At 47.8% G+C, this 26,021-nt stretch overlaps 1 protein-coding gene across 6 annotated transcripts in view; it reads right to left on the reverse strand.

The window, feature by feature from the left end:
* Positions 1-26,021, reverse strand: part of HPS5 (HPS5 biogenesis of lysosomal organelles complex 2 subunit 2) — a 379,294-nt gene that overhangs the window by 308,608 nt on the left and 44,665 nt on the right. For all 6 annotated transcript variants that reach the window (XR_003941938.1, XM_030201106.1, XM_030201107.1 and 3 more), the window contains exon 6: positions 8,218-8,351. Coding sequence is in view for 5 of the 6 variants with exons in the window: in XM_030201106.1 (XP_030056966.1) it covers positions 8,218-8,351 (134 nt within the window). In the remaining variant the exon portion in view is untranslated. The remainder of the gene's footprint in view (positions 1-8,217; positions 8,352-26,021) is intronic.

Here is a 26,021-nt window from a genome sequence, read left to right on the forward strand (position 1 = left end):
AATTAACGGTTATGTTTGAAAACTGTTGAATCATCAATAAAAACTGTTGAAACATAACTGAATTCCTTGAGAATTCAGTGGAAATAACAAAGAACCACTATGCTGGTGACATTTGCTCTTGAGCTTGACCGTAATAACATATTTAAATTGTATTTCCGCCACATAAATGACGATTTCCTAGGATCAAAGATTCAAGTGTTTCCTGACCTAACTAGGGATACGCAGAAAAGAAGAAAGGAATTTTTGCAGCTGAAACCAAGATTAGGTGGGTCTTTTTTGCTTAAGTATCCCTGTAGATGTGCTGTATCATTTAATTCCTCTAATTATATATTCTTTGATCCTGGGAAATTACTTGAATTTATCTCTAGTAAAGAGTAGAATTGAAAACCCTGAGTATAATACTATGCATCGGCTGCACTCAGTGGATGCCCTCTGCTTCTTCTTTTTTTTTTCCTCTTTTTTTGGGTAAGTATTTTCTTTGTTCTTGGATCACTTTGTGGACTTAATATTGAAAACGTTTTCCTTAGTGATATTGTAAAAATATTATAATTCCTCAGAATTCCTATATATTTATGTTTAATCATGAATGTAAAATGAAAAATGCATAAATAAAAAATAAAAAAAAAAGATCCTGGTGGGCCCTCAATGATTTATTTAATAGATCTTTAGAGACGGGAGAGATTCCGTGGGATAGGAGATAAGCGGATGTGGTCCCTCTTCACAAAGTGGAGAGGGAAGAAGTGGGAAACTACAGACTGGTAAGTCTCACATCAGTGGTAGGAAAAATAATGGAATCGCTGCTGAAAGAAAGGATATGGTTAACTTTCTAGAAGCCAACAGGTTACAGGACCCGAGGCAACATGGTTTTACCAAAGGAAAATCCTGCCAAACGAATCTTATTGACTTCTTTGACTGGATAACCAAAACTGGATGAAGGACGTGTGCTAGATGTAATCTACTTGGATTTCAGCAAAGCCTTTGATACGGTCCCCCACAGAAGACTTGTGAATAAGATGAAAAGGTTGAACTGAACAGGAAACTGGTTGACTGACAGATGGCAGAGGGTGGTGGTAAACAGAATCCCCTCGGAGGAAAGGAAGGCGAGCAGTGGAGTTCCTCGGGGGGTCGGTGCTGAGGTCTATTCTATTTAATATATTTGTGGGAGATATTGCTGAAGAGTTGGAAGGAAAGGTTTGCCTTTTTGCGGATGACATGAAAATAGCCAACAGAGTTGATACCCTGGAGGAAGTAGAAACAATCAGAAGGCATCTCCAAAAGTTAGAATGGTCAAGGGTCTGGCAGTTAAACTTTAATGCCAAGAAGTGTAGAGTGATGCACTTGGGATGCAGAAACCCAAGAGAGATACTGGATAGGAGGGGAGAGACTAGTAAGCTTGACTCAGGAGAGAGACCTTGGGGTGTTGGTGTCTGAGGATCTAAAGGTGAAGAAACAATGGTAAGGCGACAGCCGTGGCCAGAAGGATGCTAGGCTGCATAGAGAGGGGTATAACCAGCAGAAGGGAGTTGATGCCCCTCTAAAAGTCATTGGAAGGCCCCACTTGGAGTATTGTGTTCATTTTTGGAGGCCATATCTTGCTAAAGAAATAAAAAGACTGGAAGTGGTGCAAAGAACAGCTACAAAAATTGTATGAGATTTGCATTGCAAACCGTACGAGAAGAGACTTGCTGACCTCAACATGTATACTTTGGAGGAAAAGAAGAATCAGGGATGACACGATACAGACGTTCAAATATTTGAAAGGTATTAATCCGCAAACAAACCTTTTCCAGAGATAGGAAGGTGGTAGAACTAGAGGACATGAATTGAGGTTGAAGGGGGGCAGACTCAGGAGATGTCAGGAAGTATTTTTTCACAGAGAGGGTGGTGGATAAGTGGAATGCCCTCCAACGGGAGGTGGAGATGAAAACGGTAATGGAATTCAAACATGCGTGGGAATAAACACAAAGGAATCCTGTTTAGAAGGAATGGATCCATGAAATCTTAGCGGAGATTGGGTGGTGACACCGGTAATTGGGAAGCGAAACCGGTGACAGGTAGACTTTTACGGTCTACACCCTGATCGTGACTGAATAGATATGGATGGGCTTGAGTGTAAATTTTAAGGGGCTTCGATGTTAGCTTCAGAAGTTAGTACAAGAACCATGCTGGGCCGACTTCTATGGTCTGTGCCCTGAGAATGGCAAGGACAAATCAAACTCAGGTATAAAGATATAAAGTATCACATACCATGTAAAACGAGTTTATCTTGTTGGGCAGACTGGATGGACAGTAGGTCTTTACCTGCCATCATTTATGTTACTATAAGGCGCTCAAAGATATTAAACAATGCTAATGACAAAGGAGAACCCTGAGGAACGCCAACTACAGAACTCCAAGTCACTGAGAATTTCCTATTCTTCATTACGCTGTACTGCCTCCTACTAAGAGAACCCTTAAACCACTCCATGACATTTCCAACTAATCCTAAGTTAGATCGTTGAACAATTGAGCCACAACACACTTCTACATGGAAACTTACAAAAGGACCACATTTAAAAAAATGTAGGTAGAATGAAGATACAAACCTGTAGCAGGTATTCTCTGAGGACAACAGGCTCAATATTCTTACGTATGGGTCGTTGTCTGCGACAGCCCAGGAGACCTGAAGAAACTTCAAAAGTTCAAGAATCCTCTCGAATGTTCCGTTACGCGGGCAGACTCACCGCGCATGTGCGAGCGGCTTCCCGTCTGCGACGCGAACGTGCAGTGCTTGGTTAAATAAAAAGCAAAACAATATAAGTGGAACAACTCCAACAGGGAGGAGGGAGGGTTGTAAGAATACTGAACCTGCTGTCCTCGGAGAATACCTGCTACAGGTACGTATCGTCATTTTCTCCGAGGACAAGCAGGCTCAATATTCTTACGTATGGGGTATCCCTAGCCCCCAGGCTCACTCAAAATAATAAACATTGGTCAATTGAGCCTCGCAATGGCGAGGACTTAACAGATAGACCTGAAATGAACACAAGTGAGAGTGCAGCCTGGAACAGAACAGAAATGGGCCTAGGAGAGTAGAGTTAGATTCTAAACCCCGAACAGATTCTGCAGCACCGACTGCCCAAACCGACTGTCGCGTCGGGTATCCTGCTGAAGGCAGTAGTGAGATGTGAATGTGTGGACTGATGACCACGTTGCAGCCTTGCAAATCTCTTCAATGGAGGCTGACTTTAAGTGAGCCACTGACGCAGCCATGGCTCTAACATTGTGAGCCGTGACATGGCCCTCTAAAGTCAGACCAGCTTGGGCATAAGTGAAGGAAATGCAATCTGCTAGCCAACTGGAGATTGTGCATTTTCCGATGGCGACTCCCCTCCTGTTGGGATCAAAAGAAACAACTGGGCGGACTGTCTAAAGGGCCAATGCTCTCTTGCAGTCCAAGGTGTGCAAATTGCTTTCGCCAGGGCGGGTATGAGGACGGGGAAAGAAAGTTGGCAAGACAATTGACTGGTTTAGATGAAACTCTGACACCACCTTTGGCAGGAACTTGGGGTGCGTGCGGAGGACTACTCTGTTATGATGGAACTTGATATAAGGTGCATGCACTACCAAGGCCTGAAGCTCACTGACTCTACGAGCTGAAGTAACAGCCACCAAGAAAACGACCTTCCAGGTCAAGTACTTCAGATGGCAGGAATTCAGTGGCTCAAAAGGAGCTTTCATCAGCTGGGTGAGAACAACGTTGAGATCCCATGACACTGGTGGAGGTTTCATAGCGGGCTTTTGGAATGGACATCCCAAGGTCAAACTGGATCGAATGGTCCACCACTGAAGGGATCTGCAAAACTTGGTGGAGAGATGGATTACATCCTCTAGATTCCCTGTGGCTTGACACCACTGAGAAGCTAGGGTCCACTGAGTTGATCTCATATGTAGACGTGCCATGGGAGTTACGTGAACTGTGGAGGCCATGTGTCTTAAGAGTCTCAACAACTGCTGAGCTGTGATCTGTTGAGACGCTCGAGCCATAGACACGAGGGCCAGATGATTGTCTGCCCTTGCCTGGGGAAGATAAGCTCAAGATGTCCATGTGTCCAACAGAGCTCCAATGAACTCCAATTTCTGTACCAGGACAAGATGGGCCCTGGGATAATTGATTACAAAGCCCAGTAGCTCCAGCAGTCGAATAGGTGCTCTTCACCACCCAATCGTCAAGATAAGGAAACAACATGCACTCCCAGTCTGCGTAGCGATGCTGCGACAACTGCTAGACACTTTGTGAAGATTCTGGGTGCAGATGCGAGGCCAAAGGGCAGTACACAGTACTGAAAGTGCCGAGTTCCCAACCGAAATTGAAGATACTTCCTGTGAGCTGGAAGTATCAAGATGTGAGTATAGGCATCCTTTAAGTCCAGAGAGCATAGCCAATCGTTTTCCTGAATCATGGGAAGGGTGCCCAGGGAAACCATCCTGAACTTTTCTTGGACTAGAAATTTGTTCAGGGCCCTTAGGTCTATTATGGGACGCATCCCCCCTGTTTTCTTTTGCACAAGCAAGTGCCTGGAATAGAATCCCAGGCCTTCTTCCCCTGGTGGAACGGGTTCGACCACATTGGCCTTCAGAAGGGCGGAGAGTTCCTCTGCAAGTACCTGCTTGTGCTGGGAGCTGAAAGACTGAGCTCCCGGTGGACAATTTGGAGGCTTGGATACCAGATTGAGAGTGTATCCTAGCCGACTATTTGAAGAACCCACCTGTTGGAGGTTATAAGAGGCCACCTTTGGTGAAAAAATATCAACCTCCTCCCGACCAGCAAGCCGTCTGGCAAGGACACTGATTCTGAGGCTATGCTGAACTGGAGCCAGTCAAAAGCCCGCCCCTTGCTTTTGCTGGGGCGCCCTAGGGGCCATAGGCGCATGGTGTTGACAGGAACGCACATGCTGGGGCTGAGCCTAGACAGGCTGACGAGAAGCAGGAGTGTACCTACGCCTATTATAGGAATAGGGAGCACTCCTCTTCCTTCCAAAAAACCTCCTAGAAGAGGAGGCAGTAGCAGAAGACGTCCGGCAGTGAGAGAGAATCCATGGCATCATGATGCTTTTTTATCTGATCGACCATGTCCTCTACTTTTTCACCAAAAAGATTATCCCCCCAGCAAGGAACATTCGGCCATTCGCTGCTGGGTCTTTTGATCCAGGTCAGAGACACGCAGCCATGAGGGTCTGCGCATCACTATACCTGAGCAGCTACATGGGATGCCACATCAAAAGTGTCGTAGACCCCTGGCCAGGAATTTGCGACACGCCTTCTGCTGCCTGACCACCTGGTGAAAAGGTTCAGCAAGCTCCGGAGGAAGTGCTTCAACTAAACTGGACAGCTGCCTCACCGAGTTCCGCAAGTGAATGCTCGTGTAGAGCTGGCACGTCTGGATCTTGGCGTTGAGCATAGCGGCCTGATACCTTCTCCTCCTGGGGGCGCCGAGGCATAGTCTCTAGTAATCTTGGCTCTTCTGAGAGCAGAGTCCACCACCATGGAACCGTAAGGAAGTTGGGCCTTCACCATTACATGCTCTCCATGGACTCTGTACTGGGACTCGGATTTTGGGGGGACAACTGGATTAGATAGAGAGCACAACCAATTATGCATAAGCACTTCCCTCAGTGTATTAGGCATGGGGGGCGTAGCAACCTCAGCAGGCGGAGAAGGATAGTCCCAAGACCTCGAGAATCTCGGCCTGGGCTCATCCACAACCTCCATAGGGAATGGAATGTCCTTAGACATTTCCCTAACAAAAGATGAAAAAAAGAGAGACTCTCAGGAGGAGACATTCTACTCTCAATTGGCGGAGTAGGATCAGAGGGAACCCCACATGACTCTTCTTCCAAAAGTATCTGGGGTCTTCCTCCTCTTCCACGAGAGCTCCTCATTGGTGTCAGACAAAAGCTCCCTAAGAGCAGCCCGAACCTGAGCCTATCTTGACGTGGAGGACTGACGACCTCATGGAGGGTGTCGAGAAGTCGAACCCTGCCTGGACTCCGGCGAAGCTTCCTCCACCAACGTTGAGGGGGAAATCGACCCGGGTGGCAACCGGCACCGGTACTGCAAGCGGTACCGAGGACGGAGACCGCCTCACAGGTGATGGCCCAGATACCATCTCAGCAGTCGATACAGAAGGCGCAACCACCCCAGATACCGAGGCAGACTGGCAAAGCAAACACTCCAGGAGCTCTGGAAGAAGGGCCCGGATATGCTCGTCGAGAGCTTGCATCGGAAAGGCTGTGGGGCCGGTGCAGAAGTCGGTGTCAGAAGCTGAGGGGGTTCGAGAGCCGGTACCAGGCTGCCAGACAACCGACGCATCGGCACCTCTTGTATGGAGGGTGAGTGGTCCTCCCAGCACCGACGCTTCTCGGGTGCTGACGCCCTCAGCATCGTGCATGGAAGATTGATGAAGGTGCTTCTTCGCCTTCGCTCGACGCCCATCATCGAGACTCCTTGGTACCGAAAAGGACGTGGAATCCTCATGCCTCCTCGGGGCCAGATACGACACAGGTCGGTCCCGGGCAGCCTGTATAGCAGTAGGCCTCAAAACAGGTGGAGACCCGTTCGATGCTCCCAGTGCGATGTGGTCTTTTGGCAGCCATTACCTGAACTCCCGATGTCGATGCTTCCCTCTACGTCAACGCCACCAACCTCGGTACCGATGTCGATGCCGAAGGACCAGACCGATCTGGAAAAAGTTTTTCACACTGAGCCTCTCGAGCAGCTTGGCTCCATTTTTTCATCAATTTGCACAGCTTTTAAGAAGCTGGTAGATGGTCGGGCCCAAGACACTGGAGTCACCACACGTGGAGGTCGGTACTTGAAATGGTCCGGTTGCATCGAGTACAACGCTTGAAGCCGCTGGGTGTCCTCGATGACATGGAGGGGAAAACGGTGGTCGCGAAATCAAAAGGCTCGATGGTGCCAAGAAAAAGGGCACAAAGGAGGGAAGAACAGCCAACTGAACAGCCTAAAGGGGCTACGTCGAAAAGAAAACTTCAAAGGGGAAGAAGAGTAATAAAATAAGGGGAAAATATATATATTTTTTGTCTAAAGTGGAATGAAAAGAAAAGCAAATAGGTGAAACAAGAGGGTGAAAAAAACAACAAAACTGATCTCCTGAGCCAAAAATAGGGGAACGTAAGCAAAAGTCACTTAACCCTCCATTGCCCCATGTAAGCCGCATTGAGCCTGCCATGAGTGGGAAAGCGCGGGGTACAAATGTAATAAAAACAACAACATTCCCGATCGAGGACAGAAAAGAACTAATCACTGCACGTTCGCGTCACGGGCGGGAAGCCGCCCGCACGACGGAACGTTCGAGAGGATTCTTGAATTTTTGAAAATTGAGCCTGCTTGTCCTCGGAGAATATTTATTCCCTTGATTAGGCAATTATTGTTGCCACAACAAGATCCATGCATGATTTCTTTTTCAGCTTTTGACAGTTGAATAAATGGATGCTTTGTTTTTGACATTTCATTAGAACTGACAGATTTTGATAAGCTAACAATTGAACAAACTCGTGGATTTCCTTTTCTAGGGTGGCACTAATTCACTTATGATGGGCGCTGGTGATTCACCTGTTACATGACCATGTTGTACTTTTTGCATAGTAAACAATGTACAGCTTTTACTCTAACACAATACCAAAAGACAAAAATAAAAGGGGGCCATTTACTAACAGTGTATGTTAACCGTTCGGAAGTGACTAAGGGTTCCTCTTACTAAAATACAGGAGAAAAAGGGCCCTATGATAGTGGTGGCATTTTCCCCACACACCAGGTCCCTTTTTTATCGCAGCAGGTAAAAAAGCACCCCTGCCCCCAAAAGAATGGCCATGCGGCCCAAGATAAACTTTTACCGCATGGCCATGCAGCGGGGAGCACTTACCGTCACCTATTGAGGTGGTAGTAAGGGCTCCTGCAGCGATGCCAGATTACCGCCAGGTTAATAGCACACTCGAGCTGGTACTACCGCCGGCAACCACACTGCACCAGCAGTAGGCTCAAGTTAGCATGTGTTGGGATTACTGTCACTTTGTAAAAGGGCCCCTAAATGAATTAGGGAATAAAGAGATAGCTACAAATAAGACCACATGGAGGTAAAAAAAACAGGTTGAGCATGCTGAAAAACACCGTTAAAATTGTTGCACCCAGACATACAGATTTAACACATGGTTTTACCTCTCTGTATCACACAAATAGGAGCGAGTGAGGGAAGATATAAGCAGTCTGCCATCCAGATAATCAAGCTGAACCACTCGGGAGTCAATGGTGGTGATAATCTGGACTGGAAACATCACAAAAGCAGCAGCTGCCTGAGGGACAACAGAATATCATCACCAGAGAGCACATATGATCTTAAAGAGACAAAATGTCTGTAGAATCAAAACTGATGTAAGAAGCACTCTTCCACAGACAACAGTCATTTTATAAACAATTTCTTTTGTGTAAAGCATGTTTTACACATCAAAAATACTTTTATTTACACAGTTATATAAGTATGAACCCCAATATAGCAGGTCTATGTGTACACCAGGCACAGTATTTCCTGTATGAGCAAACCTTATAAAATGCATGCATATACTTTATTTAAGACACTTAGAACCTGCTCTCATTTGATTCTATGCGAGGCACAAAAATTAGAACATAAATATCCAACAATACAAAATAAAACCGAACTAAATAAACAGACAAGTAAATGAGAATCTATTTTAAAATTTACAGACTCATCCCCTCCGAAGGGACACCACCTTGTCGTGGTGGAGGGGCTTCAGTGTTTCAATGACTCAGAGGGCTATGCTGTAGGGTTACCCATATCAGACAGGCATCTGAGGAGAAACCAGACAAAGAGTGTCCCAAACTGGAGGATCCAAGGATGGCGTTGAGGGAGGACGTACGTTAGTTGAGTTCCCATTTTATGCCAGAATACCTGAAGAAGTAGACGCGCTCCCCAGAGAATGGGGAAGAGAAAAGTAAAGCTGTGGTGTTTGTCCTCCTTGAACACGGCTGGGGTTCCCACCACTTCTCAGCCTACTTTGGAGAGATTCGGGGTCATAACGTCGGGGATTTCGGTTCTGCTTCGGGAAACAGCCAGGCTTTATTGCCGAATTTCAGTGGAGAGGGAGTGACTTTGAGTCCCCCTGTTGGCACGACCCCTCCAAGACCCGGAAACAATAACACTTCGCTATGGCCGTGGACAGTGGAAACGCCTGAAGTGGGTCAGGATTTTCACGCGACCCGAGGAGGTCCTGGCGCAGCATCGACCTCCAGATAATAAAACCAACTGGGGGATTGGAGAGTGGTCCCCCCCCCCCCGAAGATATCTGGAGCGGTTTCTGTGGAGAAATTGGACCTGGTGAAGCCAAAAAATGTCACAATGACGCATTATGAGAAGCGCTGCAGAGTGTGAATAACTTTCTTCTTCAGATGTTTAAAATTTTTCAGGAATAAACCTGTGAATTAAAGAATTTATATCAATACTTATCTACAAAGTGGAAGTCCAAGATATAAAATAGAAATTTTGACTATGGAATTTTTTCTTTTATTGAACTGTGAAGAAATATTTCTCTGATAATTTGCAAACATTTTCTGAGCCACCCTCCAGTGTCTAAAGCGATTTATATTTCCCCTAAATAGTCTTCTTTTATCAGAGAAAAGAGATGTGAACTTAACTGATATTTTGGAAAAGCTATATTACTAGTGACTTTCGCCTTTGATTTAGATAGGAATAATGTTTTGAAATTGTATTTCCGACACATGGTTGATAGTTTTTTTGGGTTCAACGATAAATATATTTCCTGACTTATCCGGGGAATCGCAGATAGGTGGTGTGACTCTTGGCTTTTAAGCCAAAGATCCTTGCCCTAAGTGGGACCTTCCTAGTGCGATTCCCTTGTAAGTGTTCTATTTCTTTGAATTTTAATAATTACTTATTTGTTGAACCTAAGAATACAAGAGTTTGTGGAGTTGATAGAAACAGATAAAGAACCCTCTGCAGCAACTTCTTTTAGTTACCACTGTATGGCTGCAAGGTAAAATTATTTATAATCATACCTGATAATTTTCTTTCCATTAATCATAGCTGATCATCCATAGACTGGTGGGTGTGTCCATCACCAGCAGGTGGAGATAGATGAGCAAACTTTGCCTCCCTATATGTGGTCATGTGCTGCAGGAAACTCCTCAGGTAGGTCGATATCAAAGCTCCATCCGCAGGACTCAGCACTTAGAGAATTACACCCACGAAGGGACACTCTGCCCAGCTCACCACCGCCGAAACGGGGGAGGGGAATTAACCCAGCGCATCCCCACACAAGTGGGGAGGGTAATCCGTCCAGCTCATCCCCGCGGAGCGGGGAGGGACACCACACCCGCCGATGCGGGGGGATCTGGCTTATCCTGCAAAACCGCAACCGCGGAGGATGCTGACTGACCCTAACACCGCCGAAGCGGGAGGGGTACAAAGCTGCCCTACAGCCGCACGAAGCGGGGAGGGAGTGCCGGCAGAATTTATGTCTCAATCCAGCCCCGTAAAACGGAGGGAGAGGAATGCAGCAGCCACTGTAACACAAAATCGTTCTCAACTCTTGAAGAATCAAGAGAAAGAAGAACTTGAACACGAAGTCCTCCTGAAGTAACTGAAGGCTAAACTTGAACCTAAAATTCAACCAGAATATAAACAGTACAGATATCTGGGAGGGCTATGGATTGATCAGCTAGATTAATGGAAAGAAAATTATCAGGTATGATTATACATAATTTACCTTCCATATCATCAAGCTGATCAATCCATAGACTGGTGGGATGTACCGAAGCAGTACTCACCCAGGGCGGGGACATATAAATCCCTTACTCAACACTGAAGCTCCAAACCGGGCCCTCCGCCCGTGCAGCCACAGTCAAACGGTAATGCTTGGAGAATGTATGAGCCGAAAGCCCACGTTGCCGCCTTGCATATCTCTTCCAAGGAGACGGATCCGGCCTCTGCCATCGAGGCCGCCTGAGCTCTCGTGGAGTGAGCCTTCAGCTGGATAGGCGGCACCTTCCCCGCGGGCCACATAAGCCGCTGCAAGGCTTCCTGGACCCATCTTGCCACTGTAGGCTTAGCAGCCTGCAGACCCTTACGAGGACCTGCAAACAGGACAAACAGATGATCCGATTTCCGGAAATCATGGTCACTTCCAAGTATCTGATGATGACTCGTCTCACATCCAGATATTCAAGAGCGGAGTACTCCTCTGGGTAGTCCTCCCTACGAAAGGAAGGGAGACAGAGCTGCTGATTCACATGGAAGCGAGAACCAATCTGGGCAGGAAGGAAGGCACTGTGCGAATAGTCACTCCTGCCTCAGTGCACTGCAGAAAAGGCTCTCGACATGAGAGCGCCTGGAGCTCGGAAACTCTTCTGTCTGAAGTGATAGCCACCAAAAAGACTGCTTTCAACGTCAGGTCTTTCAGAGATGCCCTCGACAAGGGTTCCAAAGGCGGCTTCTGCAATGCTCTTAGCACCAGGTTGAGATTCCACGCAGGCACCACTGAGTGCAGAGGAGGCGCAGGTGATTAACTCCCTTGAGAAAGCGCACCACATCTGGCTGCGAAGCCAGGGAAGCACCCTTCAGGCGGCCCCTGAAGCAAGCCAGAGCCGCTACCTGGACTTTTAAGGAAAACTGAGCGACGGCCTTTCTCCAGACCTTCTTGCAGGAACGCCAACACTGAAGAAATTGGAGCAGTGAAGGGAGAAAAGTGAGCCTGCTTCACACCATGCTGCAAAGATACGCCAAACCCTGGCGTAAGCAGTAGAAGTAGAGCGCTTCCTCGCTCTCAGCATAGTGGCGATGACCTTGTCTGAGAAGCCCTTCTTCCTCAGACGCTGCCGCTCAATAGCCAGGCCGTAAGGACCAAAGGGAGAGGGATCCTCCATCACCACGGGACCCTGATGTAACAGGCCCTGCTCCACTGACAGCCGCAGAGGTCGTCGACTGAGAGCCTGAACAAGTCCGCCATACCAGGGACGTCTGGGCCAATCCGGACCCACCAGGATTACCCTGCCGGGATGCTTTGCCACCCGGTCTAGCACCCTGCCCAACATGGGCCAGGGCGGGAACACATAGAGGAGCTCTTGTGTCGGCCACTGTTGGAGAAGAGCATCTACTCCCAGGGATCGATGGTCCCGTCCTCTGCTGAAAAAGCGCGGCACTTGGCCATTGGCCGATGACGCCATCAGATCTAGGCTCGGCTGGCCCCAGCGCTTCGTGATGTCCAAGAACGCCTGAGTAGATAGTTGCCACTCTCCGGGCTCCAAGGTATGGCGACTGAGAAAGTCCGCCTTGACATTCATGACTCCGGCAATGTGGGCCGCTGAAAGCTGCTCCAGGTTCGCTTCCGCCCACTGGCAAAGACTCATAGCCTCCTTGGCTAGAGGGGCGCTCTGGTACCTCCCTGGCGGTTGATATAGGCCACAGCCGTGGCATTGTCCGACAGGACCCGTACAGGCTTCAACACGAGTACCGGGATGAACTCCAATAACACCAAGCGAATGGCTCTGAGTTCCAGGAGGTTGATAGACCACTTGCCTCTGCAGGAGACTAGAGCCCCTGCGCTGTCCTTCCCAAGCAGTGGGCTCCCCAGCCCATCAAAGAGGCGTCTGTCGTGACGACAATCCACTCCGGGGTCACCAGAGGCAATCCTGCAGACAACTTGTCTGTCTGCGTCCACCAGCTCAGCGCCTTGCGCACTGCTGGGTCCACGGGAAGGCGCACAGCATAATCCTCCGACATCGGAGTCCAGCGCAGCAGCAGAGATAGCTGTAGTGGTCTCATATGAGCCTGGCCCAGGGCACTACTTCCATCGTGGCCGTCATAGAGCCCAACAGCTGCACGTAGTCCCAAGCCCGAATAGGAGAGGCTACTAGGAACTAGTCCACCTGAGCCTGAAGCTTGACAATCCGATTGTCTGGCAGGAACACTCTGCCCCACTTGGGTGTCGAATCGAACTCCAGATACACCAGGGACTGAGTCGGGCGCAGCTGGCTCTTCTTCCAGTTGATGATCCAGACCAGGGAGCTCAAAAAGAGCAACTACCCGGGCCATAGCTTTGCCGCACTCTGCATAAGAGGGGGCTCGGATCAACCAGTCGTCCAGATAAGGATGGACTTGTACTCCTTCCTTTAGCAGGAAGGCCGCTATGACCACCATTACTTTGGAAAAGGTCCGCGGAGCAGTAGCCAACCCGAAAGGGAGGGCTCTGAACTGGAAGTGTCGTCTCAGGACTGTAAAACGCGGAAAGCGTTGGAGAGGAGGCCAGATGGGAATATGCAGGTACGCTTCCTTGATGTCCAAGGAAGCCAAGAACTCTCCTGCCTTCACTGCCGCTATAACAGAGCGGAGAGTCTCCATGCGAATAGTGCCTCACTTTCCAGGCCGATTGACCCTTTGAGGTCGAGGATAGGCCGGACAGAACCTCCTTTCTTTGGAACCCCAAAGTAAATGGAGTAACGTCCCTTGCCAATCTGATTTTTTGGCACCGGAACGACCCGCACCCAGGCGGATCAGGTTGTCCAAGGTTCTGCTGCACTACCACAGCTTGACCGGAGACTTGCAGGGAGAGAGTACAAACCCGTCTCTTAAGGGTTGGCAGAACTCTAGCTTGTAGCCGTCTCTGATGACTTCCAGCACCCACGCGTCTGAAGTTATAGTGGTCCACTCGCCAGAAACGAGGACAGCCGTCCTCCAATCTGCACTGGGGGTGGACCAAGGGCCCCGTCAATTGGGTACGAGACCCTGGGGGAGGACCGGAGGGAGCACCTCCGGGACGGCGGTCTCTGCGAAAGGAATGCTGCTTGGGGGAGAAATTCCTCTTGAGAGAGAGGGGCAGAGGAACCCGACTTGCCCGGGCGGTATGGAGGTATCGGGACGAGTACTAACCCGAGCCCTGACCTCGGGTAATTTCTTGCCCTTAGACGTGCCGAGATCGGTCACGATTTTGTCCAGCTCGACCCCAAAGAGCAGCTTGCCTTTAAAAGGCAATCTAGCCAGGCGGGATTTAGAGGCGTGGTCAGCAGACCAATGTTTCAGGCCAAAGCCACCGCCGCGCAGAGACTGTCTGAGCCATGCCTTTAGCTGAGGCTCTCCAGACATCATACAGCAAGTCTGCCAAATAGGCTAAGCCCGATTCCAGGGCGGCCAATCAGCCCTCAAGGAATGATCCGAGGGGAAGCCCGCTGCACCATAGTCCGGCACGCCCTGGCCACATAGGAGCCGCAAACTGAGGCCTGCAAACTTAAAGCAGCTGCCTCCAAGGACGACCTTAAGGCCGCCTCCAATCTTCTGTCTTGGGCGTCCTTTAGGCCGTGCCACCTTCACCGGCAACGCCGTTTTCTTAGTCACCGCAGTGATTAAAGAATCCACGGTAGGGCCACAGATAGGCCTCACGTTCACTCACAGCCAAGGATAGAGGCGGGACATAGCCCTAGCCACTTTAAGGCTCTTTTCCGGGACATCCCATTGAGCCGCAATTAAGGTGTGCATGGCATCATGCACGTGGAGGTTCTAGGCGGGCGCTTCGTCCCCAGCATAATGGCAGAGCCAACAGGGCTGAGGGAGAGACGTCCTCCGGAGAGGAAATCTTCAAAGTGTCCTGGCCCTGTAACAACAGGTTGGGGCAAATCCTCTGGGCTAAAAAGCCGCGCTGCGAGGGGTCATCCGCTCCATCCGATCGGGGATCTATCTCCTCCAAGGAATCCGCAAAGGATCGTTGGGAGACCTCAGACACGCTGCCCTCATCTACATCGGAGGAGACAAGAGTCCTCCAAGGCCTGGAAATCAACCCGAGGGCGTTTACCTCTGGGAACCTCAACCTCTTTATCAGAAGAGGGAGCGGGGGCAGCGTTTTGCATGAGGAAAGCCTGATGCAAGCAGCAAACAACTCGGGGGAGAAACCCCCAGGACTGTGCACTTCCGCAGCCTGGGCAACAGCCCTAGACGCACTCTCAACCGGCGCTCGCAATAGCGGGGAGAGACATGCTGCGCATCCAAAATGGCGTCCGGCCGCGAAACTCCGTGAAGGAGCCGCGCGGGAAGAACGGCGCTTAACTTTAGCCGCTTTTGTGCCGTCGCCCAAATTAAGGGCGTTCATGGCATTAATGTCTCCAGCCTCAAGGGCGGCCCCGAAGAAGCCGTCCGAGCCGCGTGGCCGGCCCAGATGGCGGAGGCGAGGAGCGCGGGGGATGGGCGTTTATGGCGGGAAAAAACGCCACGCCGGAGGAACGACCGGGACATTCATCGGTCACTAAACTATCACCCATCAAGGGCGAATCAGGTTGTTAAAACCCACGCATCCCCTCTAGAAGCGCTCCAGCGATCGGGGAGCGACCCCTTTGCGTCCTCGCCCCTCCGACGCCATTGCCACGAGGAGAAGAATCGGGGAACCCCCTGCCCGCTATAAAAGGTAAAATTACCTGCTTGCGCTCCGAGCTGTAACGAACTGGTGTCCCAGTGAGTAGCTGCAATGAACGTTTAAAAGGAACGTCGAATTAACGCCTTTAAGACGTTTAAAAATTTTTTTTTTTTTTTTTTTTTTAACGGAGCCAGCGGGAGGGGGGAGAAAAGGAGGGACCTGGCACCACCAGGTTTGCACTTGCTCAAAAGAGCCCTCAACCCCAGGCCTCAACAAAACCTAAGGATTAGGCTTGGAGGCCTAGCCAGAGCTGCTGCTGTGTGTGACCACCACCTGCTGAGATAGAGAACATACTGGGGAGTTTCCGGCAGCACATGACCACATATAGGAGGCAAAAGTTTGCTCTCTATCTCCACCTGCTGGTAGATGGACACAACCCACCAGTCTATGGATTGATCAGCTTGATGATATGGAATTACTGATTAACCTTCCTCCCTCAGAAAAAGTGAATTGTAAGATTAACCATTTTGAGTTTTCCTTATTTTCTTTGAGATTATTTTCCTGATCTTGGATCTCCCAGTTGTGGACGATTATATAACATATATTGGTGGGGAAAAAACGTTTTCTTTTTTAATATTAATTTCTGTTTTCTCTTACATTTATGTCACAAATACCTGGCAAGATCCCAAAAAAGTACAATACATTTAATGCTGCTTATGCCAGAAATAAGCAATGGATTTCCCCCCGTCCATTTTAATAATGGTCTGTGGACTTTTCCTGTAGGAAGCCGTCCAAACCTTTTTTAAACCCCGCTAAACTAGCCACCTTTACCACATTCCATAATTGGGCACCTTCAACATAGGAAACTACTGAATGATAAGTATCAAGTCTGATTTGTTTGAACAAAGGCACTTCCAATAACATATTATCAATGGATTGTAGACAACGAGAGGGACACTAAAATTTTGAAACAAGAGCTAAAGGAGCTTCATTAATGCTTTATGAAAAAGAGTCAACACTTTACATTTGCCAGTGAAGATTTTTCAAAACTGGCAGGTCTAGCAGGTGTATTCTGGGCAACCTGCAGAGCCTGTAACATATATTTTAGAAGTTCCAGGTATAAAGAATTGCAGTAGTCTAGAATAGGTGGAACCACTGCAATTTGATATGGGTAGAAAGGCAATTTTATAACAGGAGGCCTATGACAGTCCAAAAAAGCACCTATGTCTATATTATTATTATAAACACAAAACAAGCTTTCACTAGAGCATGTGGTTGCTCAAGGGTGCACTTATTAATTTTTGGAGAGATTCCATGATAGAAAAACCCATCCACCCATTAGGACAAGCCTACGTTCAGTCTAGCCTCTGAGAATTTCTCCTTTTCACAACAAATTTATTATAAAATTTACTATTTAGTTTTTCTTCTTTTTTGCTAGACGGGTCTACTAAGCTCTCCATCCATACCCTGGATATTACTAGTGGTTAGAATAGAGTTCTAGCCCTTCCCTGGTTCATTTTGTATATATTATTATAAAAGCATATACTTTGAAGAACTGATCATGATGAAATCAGTTGGAGACAGTACTCAAATCTTTATCTTCTCCCAAATTCAGCTTCCGAAAAGAACATAAAAAGACATTTAGTTAATGTAGACCGATAATGATTGACAGTGGAACCCATCTACTGAAGGTATATACTTCAATGGACCACAGCTCCGACAGTCCAGGTTCTAGATTTCATACTGGGGTTGAAGAGTAGCCTAATGGTGTGATGGAAAATATTAAAAATTGCTTTTCAGTCTTACTTTGATCGATAATAAATTTTAAACTCTTCTGTATTTTACTTGCCTGGCATATCTCAAAGAACAGGCTGGAAGGAATGAGATAAGGCACCTCCCAAGAACAATGTATGTCCCTGAAGCCAGCTTGTGCAGAAGGGGGGCGGGTACTCTTGAGGTTCGGTAAATGATTCACCTGGCCAGTGGTTTGTTTTCTTGAACTGAGAGAGTGTGATGGCATCCCCATGCACATTTCTGGATAAGTTTTAGCTTAAAAAGGGGGCTTGATGCGGTGGAACTCTGGGGCTCATTCTGTGGGTGGACGTATCGTGCAGAAAAGACTTGTTCCTGGTCTGGACGCTTCAGGCTTTCGCTGCAACGGGCCTCCCAGCTGATGAGATAAGGGCCTGAATGATGTAATTCCTGACCAGTGATGATGATGTATGTATATATATAAATATCTTTCTTATTTTACTTTTCTATAGCCTTCCTTTAGTAATGTACTCGATTAGTGTGTGTGTATTTCTTAATCATTGTGATGCAGTAACAATAATGACTTATATACTCTCCAATTAAAGTGCAAAGAGTTTCATTTACCCAATACGAATCTAAAAATCTGTAGTATTTTATTCTGTGAGCAGTCTGTGGTGAACAAGTGAGCAGGCTGCAATACCGAAGCAATAGTTAGTGCAGTGGGCTGAGAACCAGGGAAGGAGAAATTAGGTCTTACCTGCTAATTTGCTTTCCTTGAGTCTCTCCAAACCATTCCCTATGAGTGGGTAATATGCACTCCTACCAGCAGAGGGAGACTGACAATTATTGAATAGCGCTCCTGTATAAGGGACTGTGCAACCCTGACGTGCTCAGTAGTTCGAACAGCCAAGCAACACCTAAAAAAAACTTCAACTACAAGGAACTGACACTTAAAATACCACCAGAAATTGAGCTCCTAGAAGGAACTCCCCAGAAGGAAAAGAGCACCAAAAAGAATAACTGGAACAAACTAATAAAAAGACACAGATGCAGTTGCAATCCCAGATGGAAGAAATCTCAACGATCCCACTGTTCCTGGGTGGGCTTTGGAATGGTCTTCCTTATCGTCTTCTCCAGACCATTCCCTACGAGTGGGAAGTACCAAAGCAGTACTCACCGAGGGTCAGAAAGCCCCCGGAGCAAGACGGACGCCCCAAAGGAAGCATCCCGTCGTGCCTGAACATCCAACCTGTAATGCTTGATAAAGAAATGCAGTAAGGACCAAGTCGCCGCCTTACAAATGTCCTGTGGCGGAATGAGAGAGCGTTCTGCGTAGGAAGAAGCCTGTGCACGTGTAGAATGCACCCAAAGAACCGCAGGCACACGAAAGAAATTGCCTCCTTGATCCAACACGTGATGGAAGCCGCCTCCCCTTTTCCCCGAGGTCACCGAACAAGGCCCAGAGGTGGTCGGACTTCCGAAAGTCCGCTGACGCAAATAGCACCGTAATGCCCGATGAACATCCAACTTATACAACCGAGGGGACTCATCCCCCAGGAAGGAAGGCAAGGAAATAGACTGGTTGACATGAAACGAGAAATCACCTTAGGAAGAAAGGAAGGAACCGTCCGTAACACCTTCTCCTTGGTAAGGACCAGAAATGGCTCACAACAGGACAAAGCCTGCAACTCGGAAATATGTTGCACCGAAGTGATAGCCATCAAAAAGACCACCTTAAGCATAAGATCCTTAAGCATAGCCTGCCCTAAGGGCTCAAATGGGACTTGAACCAATGCCAACAGTACCAAATACAAGTCCCAAGGAGGGACCACCAGGCGCATGGGAGGCCACAATCGCTTAACCTCCTGGAAAAAAACAAAAGACATCCGGATGAAGAGCTAGCGATTTCCCCTGAAGGAGATCCCGAAAACAGGCGAGCATCGCCAACTGAACCTGGAGGATAGCGAGAATCCTTTCTCCAGACCTCCCTGTAAAAATTCTAGTAGATGACCAACTGAGGCCCTCAATGGCTGCACCTCCCGCTCTTCACACCTACCCTCAAAAACACGCCAAACCCGAACAGAAGCCAAGGAAGTGGACCACTTCCTGGAACTCAGAAGGGTAAGCACCACCGCAACCAAGTAGCACCACCGCAACCAAGTAGCCCTTCTTCATCAGTCGAGCCCGCATCAACAGCCAAGCCGTAAGCGAGAATTGAGCCACGTCAGGCATCTGGACGGGGCCCTGAACCAACAGACCCTCCTCCGAGGGAAGAGGAAGCGAAGTGTCCACCTTCAAATCGCACGAGATCTGCATATCACGGTCAACACAGCCAATCAGGAGCCAACAGATGTCATGCTTCTCGTGGAACCTCAGGGTTAGTGAGCCCTTGGGCCACTGCCGAAGGCGGCAGCGGCAGGAGGAATCACCCAAACACAGACAAGGCAGAACAGACGTACCAACAACTTTAGGACAGGAACTACCAGGCGAGGACTGCAGCTGAGGCAACACAAGGTGGAGCAAGCAGGAATTCAGCCCAAACTTCACCTGCACTTAATCGCCGTTCCTCAGGAGTTGAGCCCCTGGGTGCAGGCGGCCGGCAGGACTTACCGGACAGGGCAAGAAGGCAGAACTGCAAGAACAGCAGCCGGCTGGTGAACAGCAGGTACTTCCAGAAAACACACCGGGGTTCCAGGCAGGCAGCAAGCAGCAGATAAAACCAGAAAAAAGCCGGGTCAGGGCAGGCAGCAGACAGAGGAATAAACCAGGAGACAAGCAGGGTCAAAGCCACAATCAGGAAATAACACAGCAGCACTGCAAAAAACTCTCACCAAAGGAAACTCCTCTGAGGACCTCTGTTGCAAGGCAAACTAGAGGCCTTCCCAGGTAGTTAATAAAGGCAGCACACAAGGGAGTTCACCAGGTACGGGTACTGCTTATTTTCAAAAAAATCTGGAAGGCTGGAAGATCCTGACCGGACCAGCATATCTTCTGGAACATGGGAAACGGTAAGCAATCAGTTCAAAGCAGCCACCAGGTCTAACCACCGGGGGGGCGAGGGTGACAGAGCAAGGAACCTGGGCACCACCGTGACTACTACTATGACTATTTAGCATTTCTATAGCGCTACAAGGCGTACGCAGCGCTGCACAAACATAGAAGAAAGACAGTCCCTGCTCGACTGACGTGACCCTAGATACGCTGAAGAACCCAACAGATGAGTGACCACGGAGGAAACACAAACAAGAGGACTCGATGAGAATCATAGCTGCCCCTACGGCTGCCGGAATACCCAAATCTGGCTCCTCCCCAGAACCGGGCCTCACCTCCTCGCAAACCCTGCACAAGCCAGTGCTATGGGAGACCACAAGGCAACTGAACAGGCCGCGCAACGGTACGGCTTCTCAAACTGCGCCGCCATCAGAGGAGGAAGGGCGGGAAGAAAAGCCGCCCTCCCGGGGACCAGGAATACAGTCCCACCACCAAACTCCCTGCAATCCTTCTAGAATGCCTTGGTTCTGGCTTCTTTTTTTGTTTTCTTCAAGATTACAGCTTCAAAAGCGAAGGCACCAAAAACCGGCACCGAGAAACCAAAGCGCCCACTGCTGATAATTTTCTTTCATTTAGTAGCAGCAGATGAATCCATGAACTGGTAGGTTGTTTCCATCTACCAGCAGGTGGAGATAGAGATTACAAAGCTGAAGGCCGTGATACCAGACGGCAAGCTCCTCCCTCACCTCAGTACATGTCTCATCACCAAGCAGAATCAGACAAGAAACCAGAAAGCCTTCCTCACCAACCATAAAAACAACAGAAACTAATCAGTCTGACTTAAGAGAAACCACAACTAGGGGGCTTGGGAGGAAGATTTAAATTGCCGCTTTTCCGATCAGGAGTGGGAAATTATTTGTGGAGAAGTTCAGAAAGCTTCAATCTGTGTTTTGGTACAAGAAAATGCATATTACACACCTGAGAGATTGAAGCGGACATATCCCAGTACATCAGATTTATGCTGGAGGTGTAATTCACAAAGGGGTTCATTTCTACACATATGGTGGATATGCGCCAGAGTGGTGCCTTTTTGGCATGCAGTTATGAAAGCGCTAGTAAAGTTGATTGGAGCGTCTTTGGTGTGTAGTCCTTTGGGGTGCCTCTTGGGCTTAAATAATGAGAGGGACTCTTGAGAGGAGAGGAAATGGTTGCGCTTGGGATTGGCAGCAGTGCAGTATTGGAAGAAGGCAGACCCCCCTGGCTCCGGGTGACTGGAAATGTAAATTGGGGCAGTTAATACAAATGGAGCGACTAACAGCACACTGTAGGGAGGGTACACTGCGATATACGGGTGGATGGGCTCGCTTACAACAGCGATTGAGAACAATACCCTTGTGTCCTCTCTCTGTCTATCTCCCTTAGCCCTCACACTGTGTCCTCAGCCTGTTAGAAAAAACTGCCAAGGTTACCTTATATGAAAGGCATGATCTCAGCTCCCAGCTCCTGAGAAAAGCACTGTATGTTGCAAAGATAACTTGTTAGGCCATCTTGTGAGAACCAAACTGACAGTACAGGCCTTAGGCCATCTTGTGAGAACCAAACTGACAGTACAGGCCACAGGCCTTAGTAACAGGCCTAAAAAGAAGAATATACAGTGGCGTATTGTAGGAGGGGGGGGGGGGGAGGGGAAGGAAAGAAAGAGTGTCTCAAAGAACCAAGGGGCATTCTTAAGTTGAGTTGGGGTTGGAAATGGTTAGAGGAGTGGGGAAGGGGATGTTGCTATATTAGGGGTGCACGGTTGAGTTGGGAAAGTGGGTACTGTTTATGGGACTATTTTGATGTTAAAAGAGCTTTGGAGGAGTATACATAGGGGATAAGTCAGGTCCTGATGTAGTAGTTCAGTATTTACGAGCCCCTGCGTGGGCAAATGTGAGCAGGTTGTGCTCTTTGCGAAATTGCCTGTTGCAGATTTATTATTATAAAAAAAAAAAAGCGCGGCTGACAAAGGGCGAGATCCTGGATTCATCTGCTGCTACTAAAGGAAAGAAAATCATCAGCAGGTAAGGCATAATTTTACCTTCCTTAGCGTATGCAACAGATGAATCCAAGAACAGGTGGAATGTACCAAAGCAATCCCTAAGTAGGGTGGGAAGTCGCCGCTCCTCGAGACAGAACTGCTACTGCAAAGGCAGCATTTGAATAGTGAAAGCACACCCATTCCATCCAAGAGGTAGATAGCAATCTCATGAAATGAGCCGCAATGCCACAAAGCACCTGCAATCCAACAAGAAAAAAATCAGATCAGACCAGAGGCTGCCGTCCCACGACAAAGAGAAGATCTGAACGCTGAAAAACATGCAACATCTGTGAATACTGGAGAACCCTCTGAACATCCAAACGACGAAACACCGTGTACTCTGCATGAAAATACCCCTCCCGAAAGGAGGGAAAAAAGCCAAACCACAGCCGGAAAGGAAAGAAGGAACTGAAAGAAAGGTCACTCCAGACTAGAGAGTTGCACGGGGACAGAAATCTTACCCATCCCCGCCCATCCCTGCTAGAATCTTACCCGTCCCCACCCATCCCCACTGGAATCTTACCCATCCCCACCCATCCCCGCAAAAATTTAAACCATCCCAACCCGTCCCCACCTGTCCCCGCAAGAATTTAGCCCATCCCCATAAGAATTTAATAGTACATAAAAGAAAGTTCCACAAGGGAGGAAGTGACGTCAGCGCTGTCGAATGGCTGCCTAACAAGAGAGCTCTGAAGAGCCAGAAGTAAAAGGAGCCTCCAATTCCCCGAAAACGCGGCGAAAATCCCCACCAAGCAGGAATCTAAACACCAGAAGTAATGGCAGCTCGGAAGAAACTAGCTAAATTCAAGTACGCCGCCGAAAACCCTGGAATAGGGAAAAGCGCGGGCGCGAAAGTAGCGTCGCGAAATTTCAAAATGGCGGACGGAGTTTCCGAATCTGACCCGGAGCACGAGGAAATGGTAGACGAAAACTCGGAGACAGATAAAATGGATGTTTCACGCTGGTTCCAAGAGCTTAAAGCGGAAATGGTGAATACAAGAAAAGGGATACAGGCGGCAATAGGAGAGCTGCGGGAGGAATTGAGAGATATGGGGAAACGAGTGGCGGAGACTGAGGAGAGAGTGGACGGTGCAGAGGAGGAGATAAAAGAACTGCAGCAAGCAATAAAAAAAGAAAATCAATGCAGAGAAGCCCTGGAAATGCAACTAGAAGACCTGGAAAACAGGTCTAGACGATGCAATCTGAGATTCAAAGGGGTACCAGAGGTAGAGTCATACAAAGACGCATCCAAAATAATAAGAGCAATCTGTGCAGCTATTATGGATCTGGAGAGTGAAAGTGAGGACTCAACCAATCCGGACAAATATAGAATTGATAGAGCACACCGGGCATTAGGGCCACAGAGGGCTGAGGGGCCTAGAGATATAATAGCATGCTTCCATGACTATAACACCAAAGAGGCAGTGTGGCGCAAGGCTCGGGCCATGAAAGAGATTACATGGGAAAATAATAAAATACAAATCTTCCAGGATTTGGCAAAAAAAACCCTGCAAGCACGGAGAGAACTTAAGGACATCACAATGTATTTGCAAAAAGCAGGACTGAGATACCGGTGGCTGTACCCAAGAGGAATTCTGGTAACAGTGGGCACCAAGTCGAGGCGAATCCAGACGGTGGAAGGCGCATGGAAAAGCCTGAGAGACATGGGCTGCACGGACATTCCACAAGATAAAGAAGGAGAACAAAGACGACAACAAAGACAACAGACCCCGGAAAATCAAAGATGGCAGAAAATTGGAAGAGATAAGAAAAACAGATCCCCGGACAAAGCCAGATTTGAGGGAGAAATAAGAGGAAAAGACTGAGAAATTAACCAGAGGTCAACTAAATGGAACTGTGGTAATATACTCTGTGAGAACTATGGTGCTGGTTAATTGTTGCAATATGCTTGGTGTGGGGGAATAGGGAAATGTAAATGGGGGAGGGGGAGGGAACTGATGATGTAAATATATGGGGGCAGCCGTCTGGCACAGATGCACTTCCTCCAGGGTAGCACTGGCCAGAAGAGTCCAGGGCCAAAAACAGGAGCCCACTGGGGGGGCAGGGAAAAGAGGGGGGGAGGGAAGGGAAAGGGGAGGGAGGGGAATAAAGGTAGGATCTTGGAACGTTAACGGTTTGAATAATCCCGGGAAAAGAAGCATAGTTCTTAAAGAACTGAAAAGATTAAAATGGGATGTGATAATGCTTCAGGAAACCCATATACAAAGACGAGATGAGCACTTGATTAGCTATAAAACATTGGGGCAGGGAACTAAGCTGGCGGATCCCAAGGGAGGGAAGACGGGAGGATTGGCAATTTACATTAATGAACAGTTAAGATTTGTACAAGAAGATATATACAAAGGGGAAGATGGGAGAAGCTTAGCAATTAAAGGAAGGGTAGGGAATCACTTGATCACATTTATCAATGTATATGCACCAAATGAGGGACAGGGAACATTTTTCACAAAACTAGGCTTAGGCCTAAGTAAATTTGTAAGGGGACAGATAATTATGGGAGGGGACTACAACATGACTGCCTCTAGACTGGACCATTCACAGGGGAAAGGAGGAGGACCGAGAACACATAGGGGGAAATTTCTTAAATTAATGAAGGATTTAGATCTGGTAGATATATGGAGGATACAACACCCAGGTCAAAAAACATATTCTTTTTATTCTCATGCCCAAAAATCATACTCAAGGATAGATGCGATTTGGGGGAGCAGATCAATATGGGGGGACATGAAAGACTCAGACATAGAAAATATACAGACATCAGACCACGCACCAGTATGGGTACTGGTGGGGAAAATAGAGATAGAGAGAAAGGAAACGATGTGGAGACTAAATGAATCCCTGATAGCTGCGGAGAAAGATTGTCAAGATATACGAATGAAGATAATAGAATACCTCCAAAATAATGACAGGGGAGATGTATCCGAAGGTACCTTATGGGATGCACTAAAAGCTGTAATTAGAGGGCATCTGATAGCAAAAGGCACCTACAAAAAAAAAAAAAGAGAAGCAACAGAATTGACAATTAGGCTAAAATTAACACAATTAGAATCACAACACCAACTACAGGGAGATGCAAAAACGCTCAGAGACCTAATACAATGCAGAGGGGAACTCCGGAAAATACAGATGAGTACGATGGAATTCCATAGAACCCTGATGAAACAAAAATTTTTTGAATTTAGTAACAAAGCGGGGACCATGCTGGCACGCAGTTTAAGACAAAAACAGACAAGGAGCTTAATCACTAAACTAAAAACACAAGGGGACAGATTGGTATATCAAGATAAAGATATTAGGAAAGCCTTTGTGCAATATTACTCTAAATTATACGCGCCAGGGGAAAAAATCCCCAAAGAAGACATACAAAGTCAATTAAGAGATCTAGGACTCCACAAGGTAACGGAGGCTCAGAAATTAGAGCTAGAGAAGTCCATAACGTTGCAGGAAGTACTAGAGGTAATCAAGGGGCTAAAAGGAGGCAAGGCACCGGGTTTGGATGGATACACGGGGAAATTTTATAAAGTATTTGGAAGGGAATTAGCCCCAATATTGGTGAGAGTTGGAAATGCAAACTTTGGAGGAAATGGGCTACCTAATAGCATGAAAATAGCGGGTATAACAGTATTACCTAAACCAGGAAGGGACCCAACATGTTGTGGATCATATAGACCTATATCATTATTAAATATAGATGTTAAGATACTTGCAAAGGTCATGGCCGACCGCCTAGCCCGTATAATGCCACAACTTAT

The sequence above is a fragment of the Microcaecilia unicolor genome, chromosome 4 (genome assembly GCF_901765095.1).
Source record: "Microcaecilia unicolor chromosome 4, aMicUni1.1, whole genome shotgun sequence".
NCBI lineage: Eukaryota > Metazoa > Chordata > Amphibia > Gymnophiona > Siphonopidae > Microcaecilia > Microcaecilia unicolor.